This window comes from Neoarius graeffei, chromosome 4, assembly GCF_027579695.1.
Source record: "Neoarius graeffei isolate fNeoGra1 chromosome 4, fNeoGra1.pri, whole genome shotgun sequence".
In the NCBI taxonomy this organism is placed as follows: domain Eukaryota; kingdom Metazoa; phylum Chordata; class Actinopteri; order Siluriformes; family Ariidae; genus Neoarius; species Neoarius graeffei.
The window spans coordinates 66,169,224-66,186,551 of record NC_083572.1 but is presented as its reverse complement, the minus strand read 5'-3'; the positions used below and the strand labels follow the sequence as shown (position 1 = coordinate 66,186,551).

At 41.3% G+C, this 17,328-nt stretch overlaps 1 protein-coding gene across 2 annotated transcripts in view; it reads left to right on the top strand.

The window, feature by feature from the left end:
- zgc:123305 overlaps nucleotides 1-16,897 on the top strand; it is a 44,459-nt gene extending 27,562 nt beyond the window's left edge. For both annotated transcript variants that reach the window (XM_060919497.1, XM_060919496.1), the window contains exons 6-20: nucleotides 88-196; nucleotides 288-1,149; nucleotides 1,279-1,372; nucleotides 4,577-4,785; nucleotides 6,822-6,915; nucleotides 7,047-7,116; nucleotides 7,236-7,328; nucleotides 9,988-10,061; nucleotides 10,374-10,512; nucleotides 10,633-10,781; nucleotides 10,885-10,971; nucleotides 14,959-15,111; nucleotides 15,216-15,330; nucleotides 15,425-15,528; nucleotides 15,621-16,897. In XM_060919497.1, coding sequence (XP_060775480.1) covers nucleotides 88-196; nucleotides 288-1,149; nucleotides 1,279-1,372; nucleotides 4,577-4,785; nucleotides 6,822-6,915; nucleotides 7,047-7,116; nucleotides 7,236-7,328; nucleotides 9,988-10,061; nucleotides 10,374-10,512; nucleotides 10,633-10,781; nucleotides 10,885-10,971; nucleotides 14,959-15,111; nucleotides 15,216-15,330; nucleotides 15,425-15,528; nucleotides 15,621-15,762 — 2,494 coding nt within the window. In that variant the 3' untranslated portion in view covers nucleotides 15,763-16,897. The remainder of the gene's footprint in view (nucleotides 1-87; nucleotides 197-287; nucleotides 1,150-1,278; nucleotides 1,373-4,576; nucleotides 4,786-6,821; nucleotides 6,916-7,046; nucleotides 7,117-7,235; nucleotides 7,329-9,987; nucleotides 10,062-10,373; nucleotides 10,513-10,632; nucleotides 10,782-10,884; nucleotides 10,972-14,958; nucleotides 15,112-15,215; nucleotides 15,331-15,424; nucleotides 15,529-15,620) is intronic.
- The last annotated feature ends 431 nt before the right edge of the window (nucleotides 16,898-17,328 follow it).

Genomic DNA, 17,328 nt, shown 5'->3' with positions numbered 1-17,328 from the left:
TCAAGCATGAACTTGAATGAAAATAGAAGTAATACTTAATGTTGCTCTCACTGCTCCATCTATCCATGTCACACTCTACTTTTACAGTCTGTTCTATAGTCGGCCCTCCTCTCCTAAGAGCGACTCTGAGCTGTTGGTGAAGCCTCAGGAAACATCACGGCCTCAGATGGAGTGGAACTGGGGTGGATTTCCCAAGGTACTCTGCTTTCCTCCTACAAACTTCCATTATTGCTTTTTCTGTCCTAGAAAATCAAACTTTATCTGATGTTCTGTGGTGTGCCTTGCAGATGTGTCCATCTGACCGAGGGAGTACAGAGCGTCTCTTCAACCCTTCCTCTCTCGTTGCCCTTTCTGAGCACTCCCACTTCCGCACCATCCAACGGCAGGCCGCGTTCGACATGGAGCTTTCGAAACCCTTGACCGCTGTAACTGTATTGAGACCAGAACCTTGGATTCTTGAACCGCAGCCATGTCACTCGGAAAATCGTCATGGAGTTTCCCACTCTACCCCAAACACAGAAGCTTATTTTCCCACACACCAGACTTCCTCACTCACACTGCCCAACATGGAGCCTGCAGAGGGCTCTGTGCAGCAGAACACTTCAGAACTGGAGGCCCAGAGTGGCCTGAATGATTATATTGCTAACACAGTTAGCACATGTGGCACAGACTGTTATGCTAGAACTGCAAATCAAGATAACACTGATCACACCAAAAGACCTGCTAATGCTGATAGAGTAGTCAGTGCTATTTATGACGTTAATACAAAGAATGCCATCTCGGTTTGCTCTGAATACCATGCAAGCACTGTTGGTGTATCTTGTACAGCTGAATCAGTTAGCATGGTTCAGTCAGAAACATTAGCTACCTCTGTCGATAAAATCACTACTGAAACAGATCAGCTCACTATAGCAGAAAAGGGAGCTTCGGTGGAGAGAGACAGTAGTATCGAAGCAGTGATGGAAGGATTTACAGAGGAGGAAGGAAAGGTGGCCCAGGAAGGTAAGGTCACAGTGACCCCACAGTCCAGTCAGGAGGCAAAAATTGTTGGAGTGATGGAAGAAGTGGAATCTGTTACACGGTTAGAGGAGCAGCCTAGCTTCTCCCAGTCTTCATCTAAAGCAGCAGAATCCCAGGGGAAAAAAAAGGGTAGGCTTTAAGCACAGGGCCTGATTGCGTGCTGCACATGATGAAGCTTTGTAGTTCTCGTTTGTTGTGTTGAGTTGTTTCACAAGATTCCTTTTCCATCTCTCTCTCCCACCATGTCTTGGTGTGCAGGCAAGCGCAGTCAGCATTTGGGGCCATCGGATATCTATTTGGATGATTTGTCCAAACTTGACCCTGAGGTGGTTGCACTTTATTTTCCCAGAAGGTGAGACTTTTCATGTTCTCATGTATACTGTACTATTTTGTAGCAAACAGATTATATGTAATACCTGTATCTACAGTATGTGTATGTATTAAAGGAGAACTGAAGGCAAAATTTTTTTAAAATAAAAATTCTATATCTCATTTTATTAAATATAGGAATGCATTTTTGATGGCTATTTTGTCGCTACTATAGCAAGTTATGAGTGTTTGAAATATGCTCTGTAATATCAGTCCATATGTCAAAGCAATGGCTGTAAACAAGATTCCCTGAGACCTGTGCGAAACATCGTAGGACGGAAGTAAAACATACAGCGGAAACCAAAGTGACCGACATCTGCCAACGTTGTCAAAAGACACGCGCGCCCTCCTTCGAATGCTGATGTAATCAAGCCGGAAGGTTTGTTTGTTTTGATAGCAATCAGGAAAGTTTGAAAGAAATAAGCAGTAATCTTCATTTAAACTCGTTTTTGTGCAATATTTCGTTTGGAAAACAGTTTTCAAAATGGTGCCACTGGCACTTGGCTGACATTTTCACCAGCCAGATTAGGGATAAAATTAGCTCATGTTTTAAGTTGTTTGAATTCTGTAAAGCTGCTTTGCGACAATGTTTATTGTTAAAAGTGCTATACAAATAAACTTGACTTGACTTCATGTTTCGAAGTCTCACACAAGTCTCGTGAAGATCGTGCAGATAAGTGACGCCTACCGTGGACCAAACGAACTAAATTCGACATGGCTAAAAACCGAATAGGCCGATAAGTATAATATTTAATTGCAATTAGTTGCCAATACGAGTCACGATATAAGGTTACTAAAACCGAAAACGTAATTGAATAACACGTTAATTAAAGGTGTCATTGCATCATTTTTTCATTAATTGTGCGGTGGTCTGTAGTATGAATGAATGCCCTGTGAACCGGTTTTGGTGAAAAAAATGCTGTGATGCTTCTGTTTCAGGCTGTTCTAGTTTGGTGGAGGAGTGGGTGGGGAGAGATTTCAGCTCTTACTCATGAATATTCATGACATGTAAACATATCGCTTCTGATTGGCTAACAGCACTGTGACGCTCCTTCCAGTGGGTTATGGGTGAGACCATGACTACTAATTTTCGAAGTGACGCAAGTTCGTAGGGCTTTTTCTGATTCGCTTGTTTTTCCGTCTATTTTCTTTCATAGGCTAATACAGGGAATGGGGGTAGAAGAACATTTTCATGTGCAGCATGCATATGCAACTCGGAGTGACCTATAGTATTTCAAAAAAAGCAAGTATTAAACGGTTTGTCGTGGAATGACACCTTTTAAGAAATGAAGCAAGTTTAAAAATGACTTCAGTTCTCCTTTAAAGCTTACTCACATGAGCTTGACTATATAAATCTGCACAATACTGTACTTGATATGTCAGGATTGAGATGATGCAACGCATCCTATTACATGCAGACCATACTGTATGAACAGTGAAATATAACAAGTACCAAAAGTAAAATCTATAGTGCAACTGGTTTGGGGTAATAAAACAGTAATTAACTGCACATGATAAATACAACCCCCTTTTCAGAAAAGTTGGGATATTTTCCAAAATGCAATAAAAACAAAAATGTGGTGATTGTTAATTTTTCTGAACCTTTATTTAACTGACAAAAGTACAAAAAAAAAAAGATTTTCAGTACTTTTACTGACAAACTTTGATTGTATTTTGTAAATATAAACCAAGTTAGAACTTAATGCCTGTAACACACTCAAAAAAAGTTCGGATAGAGGCAAACTGAGACCGAAAAGTTTATAGGATATTAAAATAACGCTACTTTGGAAGATTCCACAGTAAGCAGGTTAATTGCTAACTTGATTGAATATAAAAGCAGCAACACCAAAGGCTCAGTCCTTTCAAGCAAGGATGGGTTGTGGCTCACTGCTTTGTGCCAAAATTCGTGAGAGAATTGTTAGTCAAGTCAAAAAGAACATTTCTCAGTGTTAGATTTTAGGTCTTTCAAAATCTACAGTACATAATATTGTGAAAGGATTCAGGAATTTGGAGACATCTGTTTGTGTAAAGCGCAAGGTCGGAAACCACTGTTGAATGTGCGTGACCTTCGAGCCCTCAGCACTGTCTGAGAAACAATCATGCTCATTATTTCAAATGTAGCCACATGGGCTCGGGAGTACTTCAGAAAACTGTTGCCACTTAACACAGTCCACATGCAGAAATGCAACCTGAAACCGTATTATGGAAGGTGGAAGCCATTCATCAATTCTATTCAGAAACACCGCCGATTTCTCTGGGCCTGAACTCCTCAGATGAACCGAAAGACAGTGGAAACGTGCTGTGGTCAGATGAGTCCACATTTCAGCTTGTTTTCAGAAAAAACAGATGTTGAGTTCTCTGTGTCAAAGGTGAACATGACTTTCCAGTTTATCAGAGAAAGGTGCAAAAGCCAGCATCTGTGATTGGTACAGGGATGTATCAGTGCTCACAGTGTGGGTGAGTTGCATGTGTGTGATGGTACCAGGGATTTTAGAGACATGTTCATCAAGGCAGTGTCTGTTCCCAGGAAGTCCATGCTTATTTGAGCAGGATGATGCCAGGTCTCATTCTGCATGGGCTACAACAGTGTGACTTCATAGGCCCAGAGTGCATGTGTTTGACTGGCCTGCTGCCAGTCCAAATCTGTCTCCTATTGATAATGTATGGCGCATCATGAAGAGGAGAATCAGACAACGGTGACCACGGACCGTTGAGCAGCTGAAGTCTTCTATCAAGCAAGAATGGACAAAAGTTCCAATTGTAAAACTGCAACAATTAGTCTCCTCAGATCCCATATGATTAAAAAGTGTTATTAAAGGAAAGGTGATGTAATACAGTTATAATAATGCCTCTGTCCCAACTTTTTTTGAGTGTCTTGCAGGCATCAAATTCTAACTTCATTTATATTTACAAAATACAATTAAGTTGGTCAGTAAAACTATTGAAAATCTTTTCTTTGTACTTTTGTCACTTAAATAAAGGTTTACACTAATTGACAAATCACCTTTTTTTTTAAATTGCATTTTGGAAAATGTCCCAACTTTTCTGGAAATGGGGTTATATGCTAATGTACAGATACAGTATGTTTACAGGAGAATATAATTCTTATTTTACTATTGTATGTAGTCATCATTGGTATTGGCTTTCATTGTCTGTCTGTCCCCCCCCCCCCCAATCCCCCATCCAGTGAAGGTGACTCTCCTTCCCAAGGTCATGCTGAGCTTGGTTCAGTCCCACCCATACAGTCCCCACAGACAGGCCAGCAATCTCCTCAGTCTCTAAACAATGCCAATGTAGACAGTGGGACTGAGTATCTATCAGACTCCACCACTGACACTCTGGATGTTACCATGTCTCTCTGTGGGACTGAGGGATACTCCAGGCAGATCAAGAAAGGTAGGAAAAAGAGTGACCACTCATTCATCTCATCTCATTATCTGTAGCTGCTTTATCCTGCTCTACAGGGTCGCAGGCAAGCTGGAGCCTATCCCAGCTGACTACGGGCGAGAGGCGGGGTACACCCTGGACAAGTCGCCAGGTCATCACAGGGCTGACACATAGACACAGACAACCATTCACACTCACACCTACGGTCAATTTAGAGTCACCAGTTAACCTAACCTGCATGTCTTTGGACTGTGGGGGAAACCGGAGCACCTGGAAGAAACCCACGCGGACACGGGGAGAACATGCAAACTCCACACAGAAAGGCCCTTGTCGGCCACGGGGCTCGAACCCAGACCTTCTTGCTGTGAGGCGACAACGCGAACCACTACACCACTGTGCCGCCCACCACTCATTATTTAAAAAAAAAAAAGTGTGACAAAGTTTCCAGTGTAACCTTGGAGTGTTATGATGCATGCACACTATACACAAATTCCCAATCTGATATTTTGCATCCATTCATTCAGGCCCGGCGCCAGGAACAGTTTACTAAGGGGGCAATTAGAAATCGCAAGGGGGCAAATATTTTTCATATAGTGTGTAGTAGTGATGGCGGTCTGACAACGTGTTTCAAACAATTAACTGCGCCAACCGCGAAACCATGGCCCCGAAGGTTGTTTTAGTCCTGGAAAATCATGTGACATATTACCAGGGCAGTTGCGCTTTATCAACTCCCATGCCCACCTGTTAACCCTGCCCTCCAATTTTCTCACAGACACGCGTTACAACCGGAAAGATGCCAAACATAAAACAACACACACAAACCTACAGGCAAGTCCTTTACATTTAAAATACATACAAATAGCTCCGCGGCATGAAAACAAAACGTCAATGCAAGTCTAAGGTACTTGGCTCGGCGGCCAAAATCATAATAAAAAAAAATCAATAGACCCCGCAGCTGCACCAGTAATAGCCTTCCTGACTTGCACCGAGTCAACTCTAACCACTTAATCCGCGATCCCAGTTTAGGCGTGTAGGGGACTAAACACTCTCTGAAGTGATGAATTTTCACCCCCGCTGCATGGGGGGTGATGTCAACGACACATTCTTACGCTATTTGCGCACAAAGCGGACCATATATGAACACATACACCAACATAAACGAAGATAAACTTGGCCTACAAAGAAAGAAAATGGATTCACAATATTGTGATTGAATTCGTTTAATTCGGAGGGGGAAGACTACTCCCGTAAACTGACTGCATATTGCAGAGACAGTGCACTTGTAAGTGTACATGTAAAACCCCCGCCCGCACGACCCCTCCCCTGTCCTTATCACAGGTCTGTGTGTGCGCGGCTGTGTCAGCATTACATATCTATGTCTAAAACAGGTGATTTATGTGAAATGTATTTTTGTGCAATGCGCAACCACTTAATATTTCGTATTTGAAAATGCAAATTATTAATACGTCTATAATACATTATATTTTCATAAGAAAACAATTAAGTGATCTGAGTCTCCGTTGAGGGGGCGGGGCTGTAGCCACGAGGGGGCGACGCCCCCTTTCGCCCCCCCACGGTGCCGGGCCTGCATTCATTTTCATTGGGAAGCAGCAAGAAGCTGACTTATTGTCTATCAAATAAAGTTGGCCTGGGTTCAGTTTTATGCAACTTTTAAAATGGGACATAGTTGCCCCTTCTCAACCAAAAGGGAATGGGTTCTTGAACTGCTTCTGTTCAGGATTATTTGAACCTTGGTGCCAGCTAGTGAGCCAGCCCACGTTTTCACCAGTTTTGAGTGGAACTATTGTCATCAAGAATTGGTTATGAACGGAGGGTGTTGCACAGTTCACAACAGAAGTAAACAGTAGTAGCAAGATGGCAGAGCACATTGATTGATTATCTGCAAGCTGAAGCTGTATCCTTTTCCCTTGTGTTCTCCATTGCTGTGCTCTGCTTCCTCTCCAAACTAATGACACACCCACCAAGGTCACTTTTCATGCTGAAAAAACAGCTATTGTCCCTTTTTTTTTTTTTTTTTGGTGCAGAAAAGTTTGAGGAGCACATTGTCACCTACCAAGACTTTGTCAGCAACCCTGGAATTATTGATGACCCAAACCTCGTCATCTGCATCAACTCCAAGTTAGTGAAATAAATCCACTTTTGGACTGGAAGAGTATCTAGGTTGTTTGTTTGTTTTAAATTTATAACATTTCTCTTAGCCTAATGGAAAAATGTTATTTGGTAAACCATTTCTGTTCATCTCTTTTCAGTTATTACAACTGGGCAGCTGCTGCTCCGATGATTCTGTCAATGCAAGCTTTTCAGAAGAATTTGCCAAAGGTACAAAGGCTTATAGGCTTATTCCATTACATTTGTACTGGGAGGATTTGGCCACAAGGTCCTGCTTCTGGATCACTATTTGATTGAATAATGGTTTTAACCTTCTGTCTTTTATGTAGAGTGCAGTTGAGCAGCTGGTAAAAGATAAAATGTCTAAGAAGTCTGGTCGCTGGTGGTTTTCCTGGCGAAGGAAAGACATGGAAAACAATCAGGTATAGTTTGTCCTTTTAATTAGAATGTGTGGATGGCTCGGTGGTGCAGTAAGTATCGCTGCCAAGTTACTGTCTGTGCAGCTTTGCACATTCTTCTGTGTTTCTGCATGTTTCCACTGGGTTCTCCATTTTCTTCTCAAACATGTTGGTAGTTAGTGTGCTTGCTCAAGCGCACAGCAGCCGAAGGCTGGCAAGCACACTATTGTTCTTAAGTTTACTTATTCTGCCTTATTCCAACATGTTTTTTGGATCCACTACTCCTCCTAGGGCGTTCGAGATGGAGACACTGTTCCAACTCTGAGACGTCTGGCCCGAAGTGGTGTAGTGTGTTTTTATATACAGCTTTTGGATCAACGCGCCCATTCTCTTGTTCTTGTCGTTTTTCTTTTGTTTTTTTCCCCATAGAGAATGAATAGGGCTCATGAATTGAATCGTCCTACTGGGGCACGCTCCATCGCAGATGCACCAAACCTCATGTGATACTTCAGGTCAACTCCCCTGACACATACATGCAATCGGTTCTGACCCGCACTCATATTTTTCCTTTCTTTTTGCTCATCCCTTTTTCCTCCATAGGCTTGCATTGATTTTTGGCCCCATTGAAAATGAATGGTGTTTCAGGAGAAAAACTTTCACTCTCCATCAATTTTTTTTTTTTTTAACCAAGTGACAAAACTTCACTTGATGCCTCAGGCCAAGTCCCTGCACAGATCCATCCCCTCATCTGAGACCTGCACTCGTCTTTCACGCATCTCTTTTTACCTCCATAGGCTTCCATTGATTTTTGGCCCCATTCAAATGAATGGAGTTTTGCTCAGTAACACTTCACCACACATCCACCAAACTTCATACGGCACCTCAGGCCAAATCACCCATCACACACACGATATCGGTTCTGACCCGCACTCGTCTTTGTCTTGCCTTTCATCCGTCCATTTTTTTCTCCATTTTGCCGCTAATCACTGGAAGCTTGACTGAGTCATTCCTCCCTTCCCCCATAGGTGGTGATGCATTTGACAAGGATCTGCTCATTTGAGACTTTGACAGCAAATCAACTTCAACTCAATGGCCATTTTATTAGGAATACTTTAGGACTGCACACACGATAGCAATTAACATATAAGCATTCACGTGTTACCATGCTAGCTGTTAGCATGTTACCCATTATGATATCATGCCTGCTGTTAGCCCATGAGTTAGCATGTTCACCATTAGCATGTTATCATGAGAGCTGTTAACATGTTAGGATTAGCATGGTAGCATGCAGAGTTTGCATGTTTGCTGTTAGTGAGTTCGCCTGAGCATGTTAGCATGCTAACTGTTAGCATATTAGCTGTTAGCATGTCACCCTCAGCGTGTTAGCATGCTAAAAGTTAACATGCTAGCCGTTAGCCTGTTGGCTGTTAGCATGATAGCTGTCAGCATATTAGCCTTAAAGTGTTAGAATTTTAACAAATAGCATGTTAATCATTAGCTGTTAGCATGTTAGCCGTTAGCCATTAGCATGCTAGCATTAGCATGCTAGCATTAGCATGCTAGCATTAGCATGCTAGTATGCTAACTGTTAGCATTAGCATGATAGCTGTTCTGCTACAGCTCAGCAAGCACACTTTGCATTTTCTCTGCGGAAATGCAGTCTAGTTTGATTAGCTATTCTAATTTGCCCACTTTGCAGCCCTTCTTCCCAGGATATGCTTCAGGTCCACCGTGACCTGTTGTCTGAGTTTTTCCTTGCCACCATCACCTCAGGCTTGCTCATTAGGGATAAATGTACATGTTTAAAATGTATGTCCAGACTTTATACATTTCTGTAAAGCTGCTTTGCGACAATGTCTATTGTTAAAAGCACTATACAGATAAAATTGACTTGACCCTGACCAGGATGAAAGAGTTACTGAAGATGAATGAATAATTAATTAATTAATTAATTACTATTTGAGATGGCTAGTCAGAGTCAGTGCCTTACAAAAATTTAGGTTACCATGAAGCACTACACTGAGTTCACGGGTACTAGATATTATATAGCCAGAAGTTTGTGGACACCTGACCAATCACACCCATATGTGCTTGTCGAATATCCCATTCCAGATTGAATAGTTATAATGACCTCCACTCTTTTGAGAAGGCTTTCCACTGAATTTTGGACTATGGCTGTGGGGATTTGCCCATTCAGCCACAAGAGTATTAGTGAGGTTAGACACTTATTAGACAAGAAGGCTTGCATTCCAGTTCATCCCAAAGGTTGCAATTTCTTCCACACGAGCCTTGGCAAATCATGGGCCTTGCTTTGTGCACAGGGGCATTGTCATGCTGGAACAGGTTTGGGCCCCTTAGTTCCAGTGAAGGGGAAATTGTAGTACTACATCATATAAAGATATTCGATATGATTCTGTGCTTCCAAATTTGTAGCAACAGTTCGGGGAAGAACCACATAAAGGTTGGATGATCAGGTGTTTTAGCCTTATATTGTATGTTTATTCTTCCTTATTAACAATCTAGACAGTAATGCAAATTTACCACAGGAATGTCCATAGTACATTTTAGTTCCAGTGCACAACCCAAAGCTGAAAGCCTCAAATATGAGCAACAGAGAGCATTACAGATTACAATTTTTCAACCCTCTATCTCTGCACAGCTTATTTTTTCCCCTCTCTTTCAGTCAAACTCAAAGCCTGATTCTGAAGAACATCAACTTGAGGCGTCATCTTCTCTTCCTGTAACTCCCCCAGTAAAGTAAGATTGTGTGTTTTGTAAAATATATGTATGAAAAGAGGCTTGATTCCCCCCCCCCCCCCCAATCACTGCGAGAATGACTGACAAGGTTTTAATCTTGATGATGCCACAGTCATCTAAGAGGAAAATAGTTGCCCTGACAATAAGGTGTTCATTTACAAAAATCATTTTCTGCCACCTGCACTATGTTTGGGGGTTTTCAGATGTGAAATCTAGCCAATGTTTCTGACAGCTATGTTACAAATGTTTTATATATTTGTTTTGTTTTTGTTCTTTTTGGGGATGATTTTATCTTAAATCTGGTTTCTGCAGGAATCACTCTGGTCAGCTGTCCAGTGATGACGATGGTACTGACTCTAACAGGCAGGATAGTGTGACAGAAGACATGAGGACTGCACAGTGCCTGACTCAGATATACCGCAAATCCCTCCGCCTCACCTCCCAGCAGATAGTACATAACTGTTATACTACAAACACTGAACATAAGCTTTACTCTTTTAGACTCCATTGGTCATTGTATTCCGTGTTCAGGTCAATAGCCTTAAAGTTTACAAACTTTGTGTTTTGTTAGGAGCATCTCAATTTGCAGGAGGGAGCTAACAAGATTGTTTTCAGTGTGACCACTCAGTACCAGGGCACTTGCCGTTGTGAAGCTGCCATCTATCTTTGGAACTGGGATGATAAAGTCATTATCTCAGATATTGATGGAACCATCACCAAGTGAGTATATATGTATTATACATGCGGTTACATATAAATTTTAATATTATATTGGGCACATGTATGTTCTGTGGTGACGCTGTTCATTCTTTGTTCATGCCAGGTCAGATGCGTTAGGTCACATTCTGCCACAGCTAGGCAAAGACTGGACCCATCAAGGCATTGCCAAGCTTTATCACAAAATACACCAGTAAGACACATTCGCATCGACTCGCTGTCTTCGTCTGCTACTGTAGAGAATGAGGACTTGATTAAAACGGTACAAATACTGTGTATCTCTCGGTCTAGTTCAGTACATGCAACCACAATCCTGGGGAAGATTGCTGACTTGACAGTTGTCCAGAAGATGATCTTCGACACCCTCCACAAGGAGGCTAAGCCACAGAAGGTCATTACTGAAAAGGGTGGCTGGAAAAGGTGCACAAACAGGGATGACCACAGCCTTGAAAGAATTGTCAAGAAAAGTTGATTCAAGAACTTGGGAGAGCTTCACAAGGAGTGGACTGAGGCTGGTGTCGGTGCATCAAGAGCCACCACGTACAGACGTCTTCAGGAGAGGGGCTACAACTGTCGCATTCCTAATATCAAGCCACTTCTGAACCAGAGACAATGTCGGAAGCATCTTGCCTGGGCTAAGGAGAGAAAGAACTGGACTGTTGCTCAGTGGTCCAAAGTCCGCTTTTCAGATGAAAGTACATTTTGCATTTCATTTGGAAATTAAGGTCCTAGAGTCTGGAGGAAGAGTGGAGAGGCACAGAATCCAAGGTGTTTGAAGTCCAGTGTGAAGTTTTTGCAGTCTGTGATGATTTGTGGTACCATGTCATCTGCTGGTGTTGGTCCACTGTGTTTTATCAAGTTCTCTGAGCAACAATCCAGTCATTTCTGTGGTCATCTCTGTTGCTTGTGCACCTTTTCCAGCCAGACTTTTCAGCAATGACCTTCTGTGGCTTACTCTCCTTGTGGAGGGTGTCGATGATCGTCTTCTGGACAACTGTCAAGTCAGCAGTCTTCTCCATGATTGTGGTTGCTTCTACTGAACTAGACCAAAAGATACACAGTATTTTTATACTGTTTTATTCAAACTTGAAATATTCTAATAATTTGAGGTATTGTATTTCTGATTTTCATGAGCTATAAGCCGTAATCAAAATTAAAACAAATAGCCATGAAATATTTCACTTTGTGTAACGAATATAGAATATGTGGAAGTTCACCTTTTTTAGTTAGATTATGAAAAAAAAGAGCTGTTTCATTATATTCCAGTATTTTGAGGTGTGCGCGCGCAACACACACACACACACACACACACACACACACACACACACACACACACACACACACACACACAGAGACAGAGTGGTGCTTGAAAGTTTGTGAACCCTTTAGAATTTTCTATATTTCTGCATAAATATGACCTAAAACAACTTCAGATTTTCACACAAGTCCTAAAAGGAGAATCCAGTTAAACAAATGAGACAAAAATATTATACTTGGTCATTTATTTATTGAGGAAAATGATCCAATATTACATATCTGTGAGTGGCAAAAGTATGTGAACCTCTAGGATTAGCAGTTAATTTGAAGGTGAAATTAGAGTCAGGTGTTTTCAATCAATGGGATGACAATCAGGTGTGAGTGGGCACCCTGTTTTATTTAAAGAACAGGGATCTATCAAAGTCTGATCTTCACAACATATGTTTGTGGAAGTGTATCATGGCACGAACAAAGATTTCTGAGGACCTCAGAAAAAGCGTTGTTGATGCTCATCAGGCTGGAAAAGGTTACAAAACCATCTCTAAAGAGTTTGGACTCCACCAATCCACAGCCAGACAGATTGTGTACAAATGGAGGAAATTCAAGACCATTGTTACCCTCCCCAGGAGTGGTCGACCAACAAAGATCACTCCAAGAGCAAGGTGTGTAATAGTTGGCAAGGCCACAAAGGACCCCAGGGTAACTTCTAAGCAACTGAAGACCTCTCTCACATTGGCTAATGTTCATGAGTCCACCATCAGGAGAACACTGAACAACAATGGTGTGGATGGCAGGGTTGCAAGGAGAAAGCCACTGCTCTCCAAAAAGAACATTGCTGCTCGTCTGCAGTTTGCTAAAGATCACGTGGACAAGCCAAAAGGCTATTGGAAAAATGTTTTGTGGACGGATGAGACCAAAATAGAACTTTTTGGTTTAAATAAGAAGTGTTATGTTTGGAGAAAGGAAAACACTGCATTCCAGCATAAGAACCTTATCCCATCTGTGAAACATGGTGGTGGTAGTATCATGGTTTGGACCTGTTTTGCTGCATCTGGGCCGGGATGGCTTGCCATCATTGATGGAACAATGAATTCTGAATTATACCAGTGAATTCTAAAGGAAAATGTCAGGACACCTGTCCATGAACTGAATCTCAAGAGAAGGTGGGTCATGTAGCAAGACAACGACCCTAAGCACACAAGTCGTTCCACGAAAGAATGGTTAAAGAAGAATAAAGTTAATGTTTTGGAATGGCCAAGTCAAAGTCCTGACCTTAATCCAATCGAATTGTTGTGGAAGGACCTGAAGCGAGCAGTTCATGTGAGGAAACCCACCAACATCCCAGAGTTGAAGCTGTTCTGTACAGAGGAACGGGCTAAAATTCCTCCAAACCGGTGTGCAGGACTGATCAACAGTTACCGGAAACGTTTAGTTGCAGTTATTGCTGCACAAGCGGGTCACACCAGATACTGAAAGCAAAGGTTCACATACTTTTGCCACTCACAGATATGTAATATTGGATCATTTTCCTCAATAAATAAATGACCAAGTATAATATTTTTGTCTCATTTGTTTAACTGGGGCGGCACGGTGGTGTAGTGGTTAGCACTGTCGCCTCACAGCAAGAAGGTCCGGGTTCGAGCCCCGGGGCCGGCGAGGGCCTTTCTGTGTGGAGTTTGCATGTTCTCCCCATGTCCGCGTGGGTTTCCTCCGGGTGCTCCGGTTTCCCCCACAGTCCAAAGACATGCAGGTTAGGTTAACTGGTGGCTCTAAATTGACCGTAGGTGTGAATGCGAGTGTGAATGGTTGTCTGTGTCTATGTGTCAGCCCTGTGATGACCTGGCGACTTGTCCAGGGTGTACCCCGCCTTTCGCCCGTAGTCAGCTGGGATAGGCTCCAGCTTGCCTGCAACCCTGTAGAAGGATAAAGTGGCTAGAGATAATGAGATGAGATGAGATTTGTTTAACTGGGTTCTCTTTAACTACTTTTAGGACTTGTGTGAAAATCTGATGATGTTTTAGGTCATATTTATGCAGAAATATAGAAAATTCTAAAGGGTTCACAAACTTTCAAGCACCACTGTGTGTAAATAAAAAAAATTGTGTGTACAATACACACACCAACTGAGTTGGTTGCTAATACTATTTTAGCTGTGTTGCATACCTTTTTACTATTAATAATGTTTACTTGTCATGTAGTGTTGGAAGCAATATAAGTGAGTCTCTTTTTAAGACTGAAATGCTAGACGTTGTTTGAAAAACCCCTATATAGCCAAAGGTATGTGGGCATCTGACCATCACATTCATATGTTCTCTTTGAACATCCTGTTCTAGAAGTGGTCCCCACTTGCTCTTGTAACAGCTTTCACTCTTCTGCAAAGGCTTTCCACTAGATTTTACAACATGGCTGTGGCAATTTCTACCCATTCGGCCACAAGAGTGTTAATGAGATCAGACAGTGATGCAGGGTGAGGAGGCCTGGGGTACAGTCAGTATTCCAATTCAGTGGGGTTGAGGTCATGACTCTGTGCAGGACATTCAAGGTCTTGTGCACAGTGGCATTGTCATGTTGGAATAGGTTTGGACTGGGCCGTTAGTTCTAGTGAAGAGAAGTCTTAATGCTACTGCATACAAAAACATTCTCTACAATTGTGTGCTTTAAACTTTTGGGCAGCATTTCAGGGAAGGTCCACACATGGGTGTGATGGCCAGGCGTCCACATACTTTTGGCCATATAATGTAAGTTTACTATGATTTGGGCATGTTTGCTTGCCTTACTAGTTATTAGTTAAGTTTGCTTCATCTTTCTAATGCAAAATACTCATGTCTTTGCTGACAATTGGATCAAGTGAAAAATTGTGTGGATTACCGTTAACAATGCTATTATTACCGAGGTTAGCAGTAGTGTGTTGTGTATTGTCCAGGAATGGCTATAAGTTCCTGTATTGTTCAGCTCGTGCCATAGGCATGGCAAACATCACCAAAGGCTACCTGCAATGGGTCAGTGATAAAGGTATTGTACTGCCTAAAGGACCTGTGCTGCTTGCTCCGAGCAGCTTATTCTCAGCTTTACACAGGTACAACACCATTCATTTAAATATTTTTAAATAGTTAATGCACCATTTTGTGTCGTGCATCAATGCTATACATTAGAACATTTTTTGTACCTGTATTTCTACAGGGAGGTAATTGAGAAGAAGCCAGAGGTCTTTAAAATCGCATGCCTGACTGATATTAGAGACCTTTTTCATCCACACAGACAACCATTCTACGCTGCCTTTGGCAACAGGACCAATGTAAGCCTTATGCCAACAGTGGAAATGAAGTCACTACAGTCTTGTAGCTAGTTTTATTTTCCTGAAAGAGTAACGTGTGCGTGCGTGTGTCCAGGATGCATTTGCTTATCAGAATGTTGGCGTACCTGAGACTCGGATCTTCACTGTGAACCCTAAGGGGGAGCTTATACAAGAGAACAGCAAATCCCACAAGTCCTCGTAAGAAAGACACATGCAGACATAATTGAAGTGGTTCCAGCATTATTTATTATTATTATTATTATATAATGTGAATATTGGGTGTGTCCTAGGTATTCTCACTTGAGTGAACTTGTGGAACATGTCTTCCCTCTCCTCTGTAAAGGCCGGCCTGCATCCTTTGATTACCCAGAATTCAGTCACTTTTCTTTCTGGAGAGAGCCCTTGGCGCCACTGGACCTCTCTTCACTCTAGACTTCCCCAATTAACGTCCATGTCTTTCTGGTTTTGCTAAATCTCCAGCTTCTCTTTACCTCTCTTTATTATGACACTAAAAAGCTGAATGGAATAAAAGCTGTAAGCCAGAATGTAATAAAAGCTGGATTTTAACTAACTTGTACAAAGTCTGTTCCTACCTGTGTTTCGGCTCACATGCTAAAACAGAGAAAGGTGTGTTCAGAAAAACCAAAGATAATCATTTGGTATCAAATAAATCCAGTGTTTCCTTTATCAATCCCCCCCCCAATCATTTAAAATTTGTGGTTTTGTATAATGCAGTGTTTTGTATTAAGCATTGTTTGTATTCTCCTGAAGTTGGTTACGATGTCTATCTTAAGATAAAGTATTGTGAATAGAGTTCGATCTCGCCACTTTCCACTACACGCTTGAGCCCTCAATCTATACAGTGAGCCTTGTTAAGAGACACACAATTCCTAAGGAAGTGACCATTCCATGTCAAACTGGAAATTTTGGTGAGTTTGTATGCCTGTGAGGCAGCTTAATTTCCGTGCTGCTTCAGACTAATCTCAGAGAAATAAAATGAGACACGAGTTTTAAAACATGTGAGAAATAGTTTGGGAAATGGTTTTCACAAGAAAATGGGGGTTTCTTGATTAGTGCCAAAGCTCTAATCATAAATGTTTTTGTATTTTTATTGTATTTTTTAATTCCAGTGGAGGTACGAAAGTATGGTTTAATAATTTAAGAGGATAATAATGGGATACTGGGATTTCTTTTTGAATCGCTCCTGAATAAATAAATTCATATCAAATACTTCGTATTTTATTTATGAATATTAACCAGGGCTAAAACCTTGTCGATCAACTAGCTTGCTATAACTTTTCAGTAGGATTCAGTGCATGTAAATAACTTGACTTCATGTAGCTACTGTATACTGCCATTTTTCCACTTTTTTTTTTTAATATCTTTGTTTCAGGTTTGAATGATTGAAGTGTTAAACATGTTTGCTGTGTGTGGATGGATTTACAGTAAGATGTGTATTTACTGTAGAGGGGTTATGTGTTGACAGACTGGGAATGTGAACAGCAGTGGATGACTGTTACTGCAAATTATGTTTATAGAAAAATAAATACAACTCCAACATTTATAACTATTCCCTTTTTGTATCATGACTTAAAGTCTGAGCTTAGGCATTTTTGTATCCGTGCATTTGCTCCTATTTGTTACGAATAAGGATGTGAAGAGTGTAAGTTTGGTTTTGTGTGGAAGTGGACTCTTGACCCTGATGGTTCTCTTTTTTTTTTTTTTTAAATAAATTATTTAGCACAATTTAAAAAAAACACACACATTAAACAACAACAAAAAAATAAAAGTAAGCAATATAGTGCAGGGAGAGGCAGAAAGCCCAACAGGCTTATTCGAAGCCTCCACCTATAACATTGCTAAAAATAAAGAGAAACTTCATAATGGTAATAGCAAGCCATTACTCACAAAAAAAGAACATGCATAAACAATATATTAAAAAATCAAATTGCAACACAGCAATTAAATTATCTTTTAAACATCTCTTGAAACCTTTTA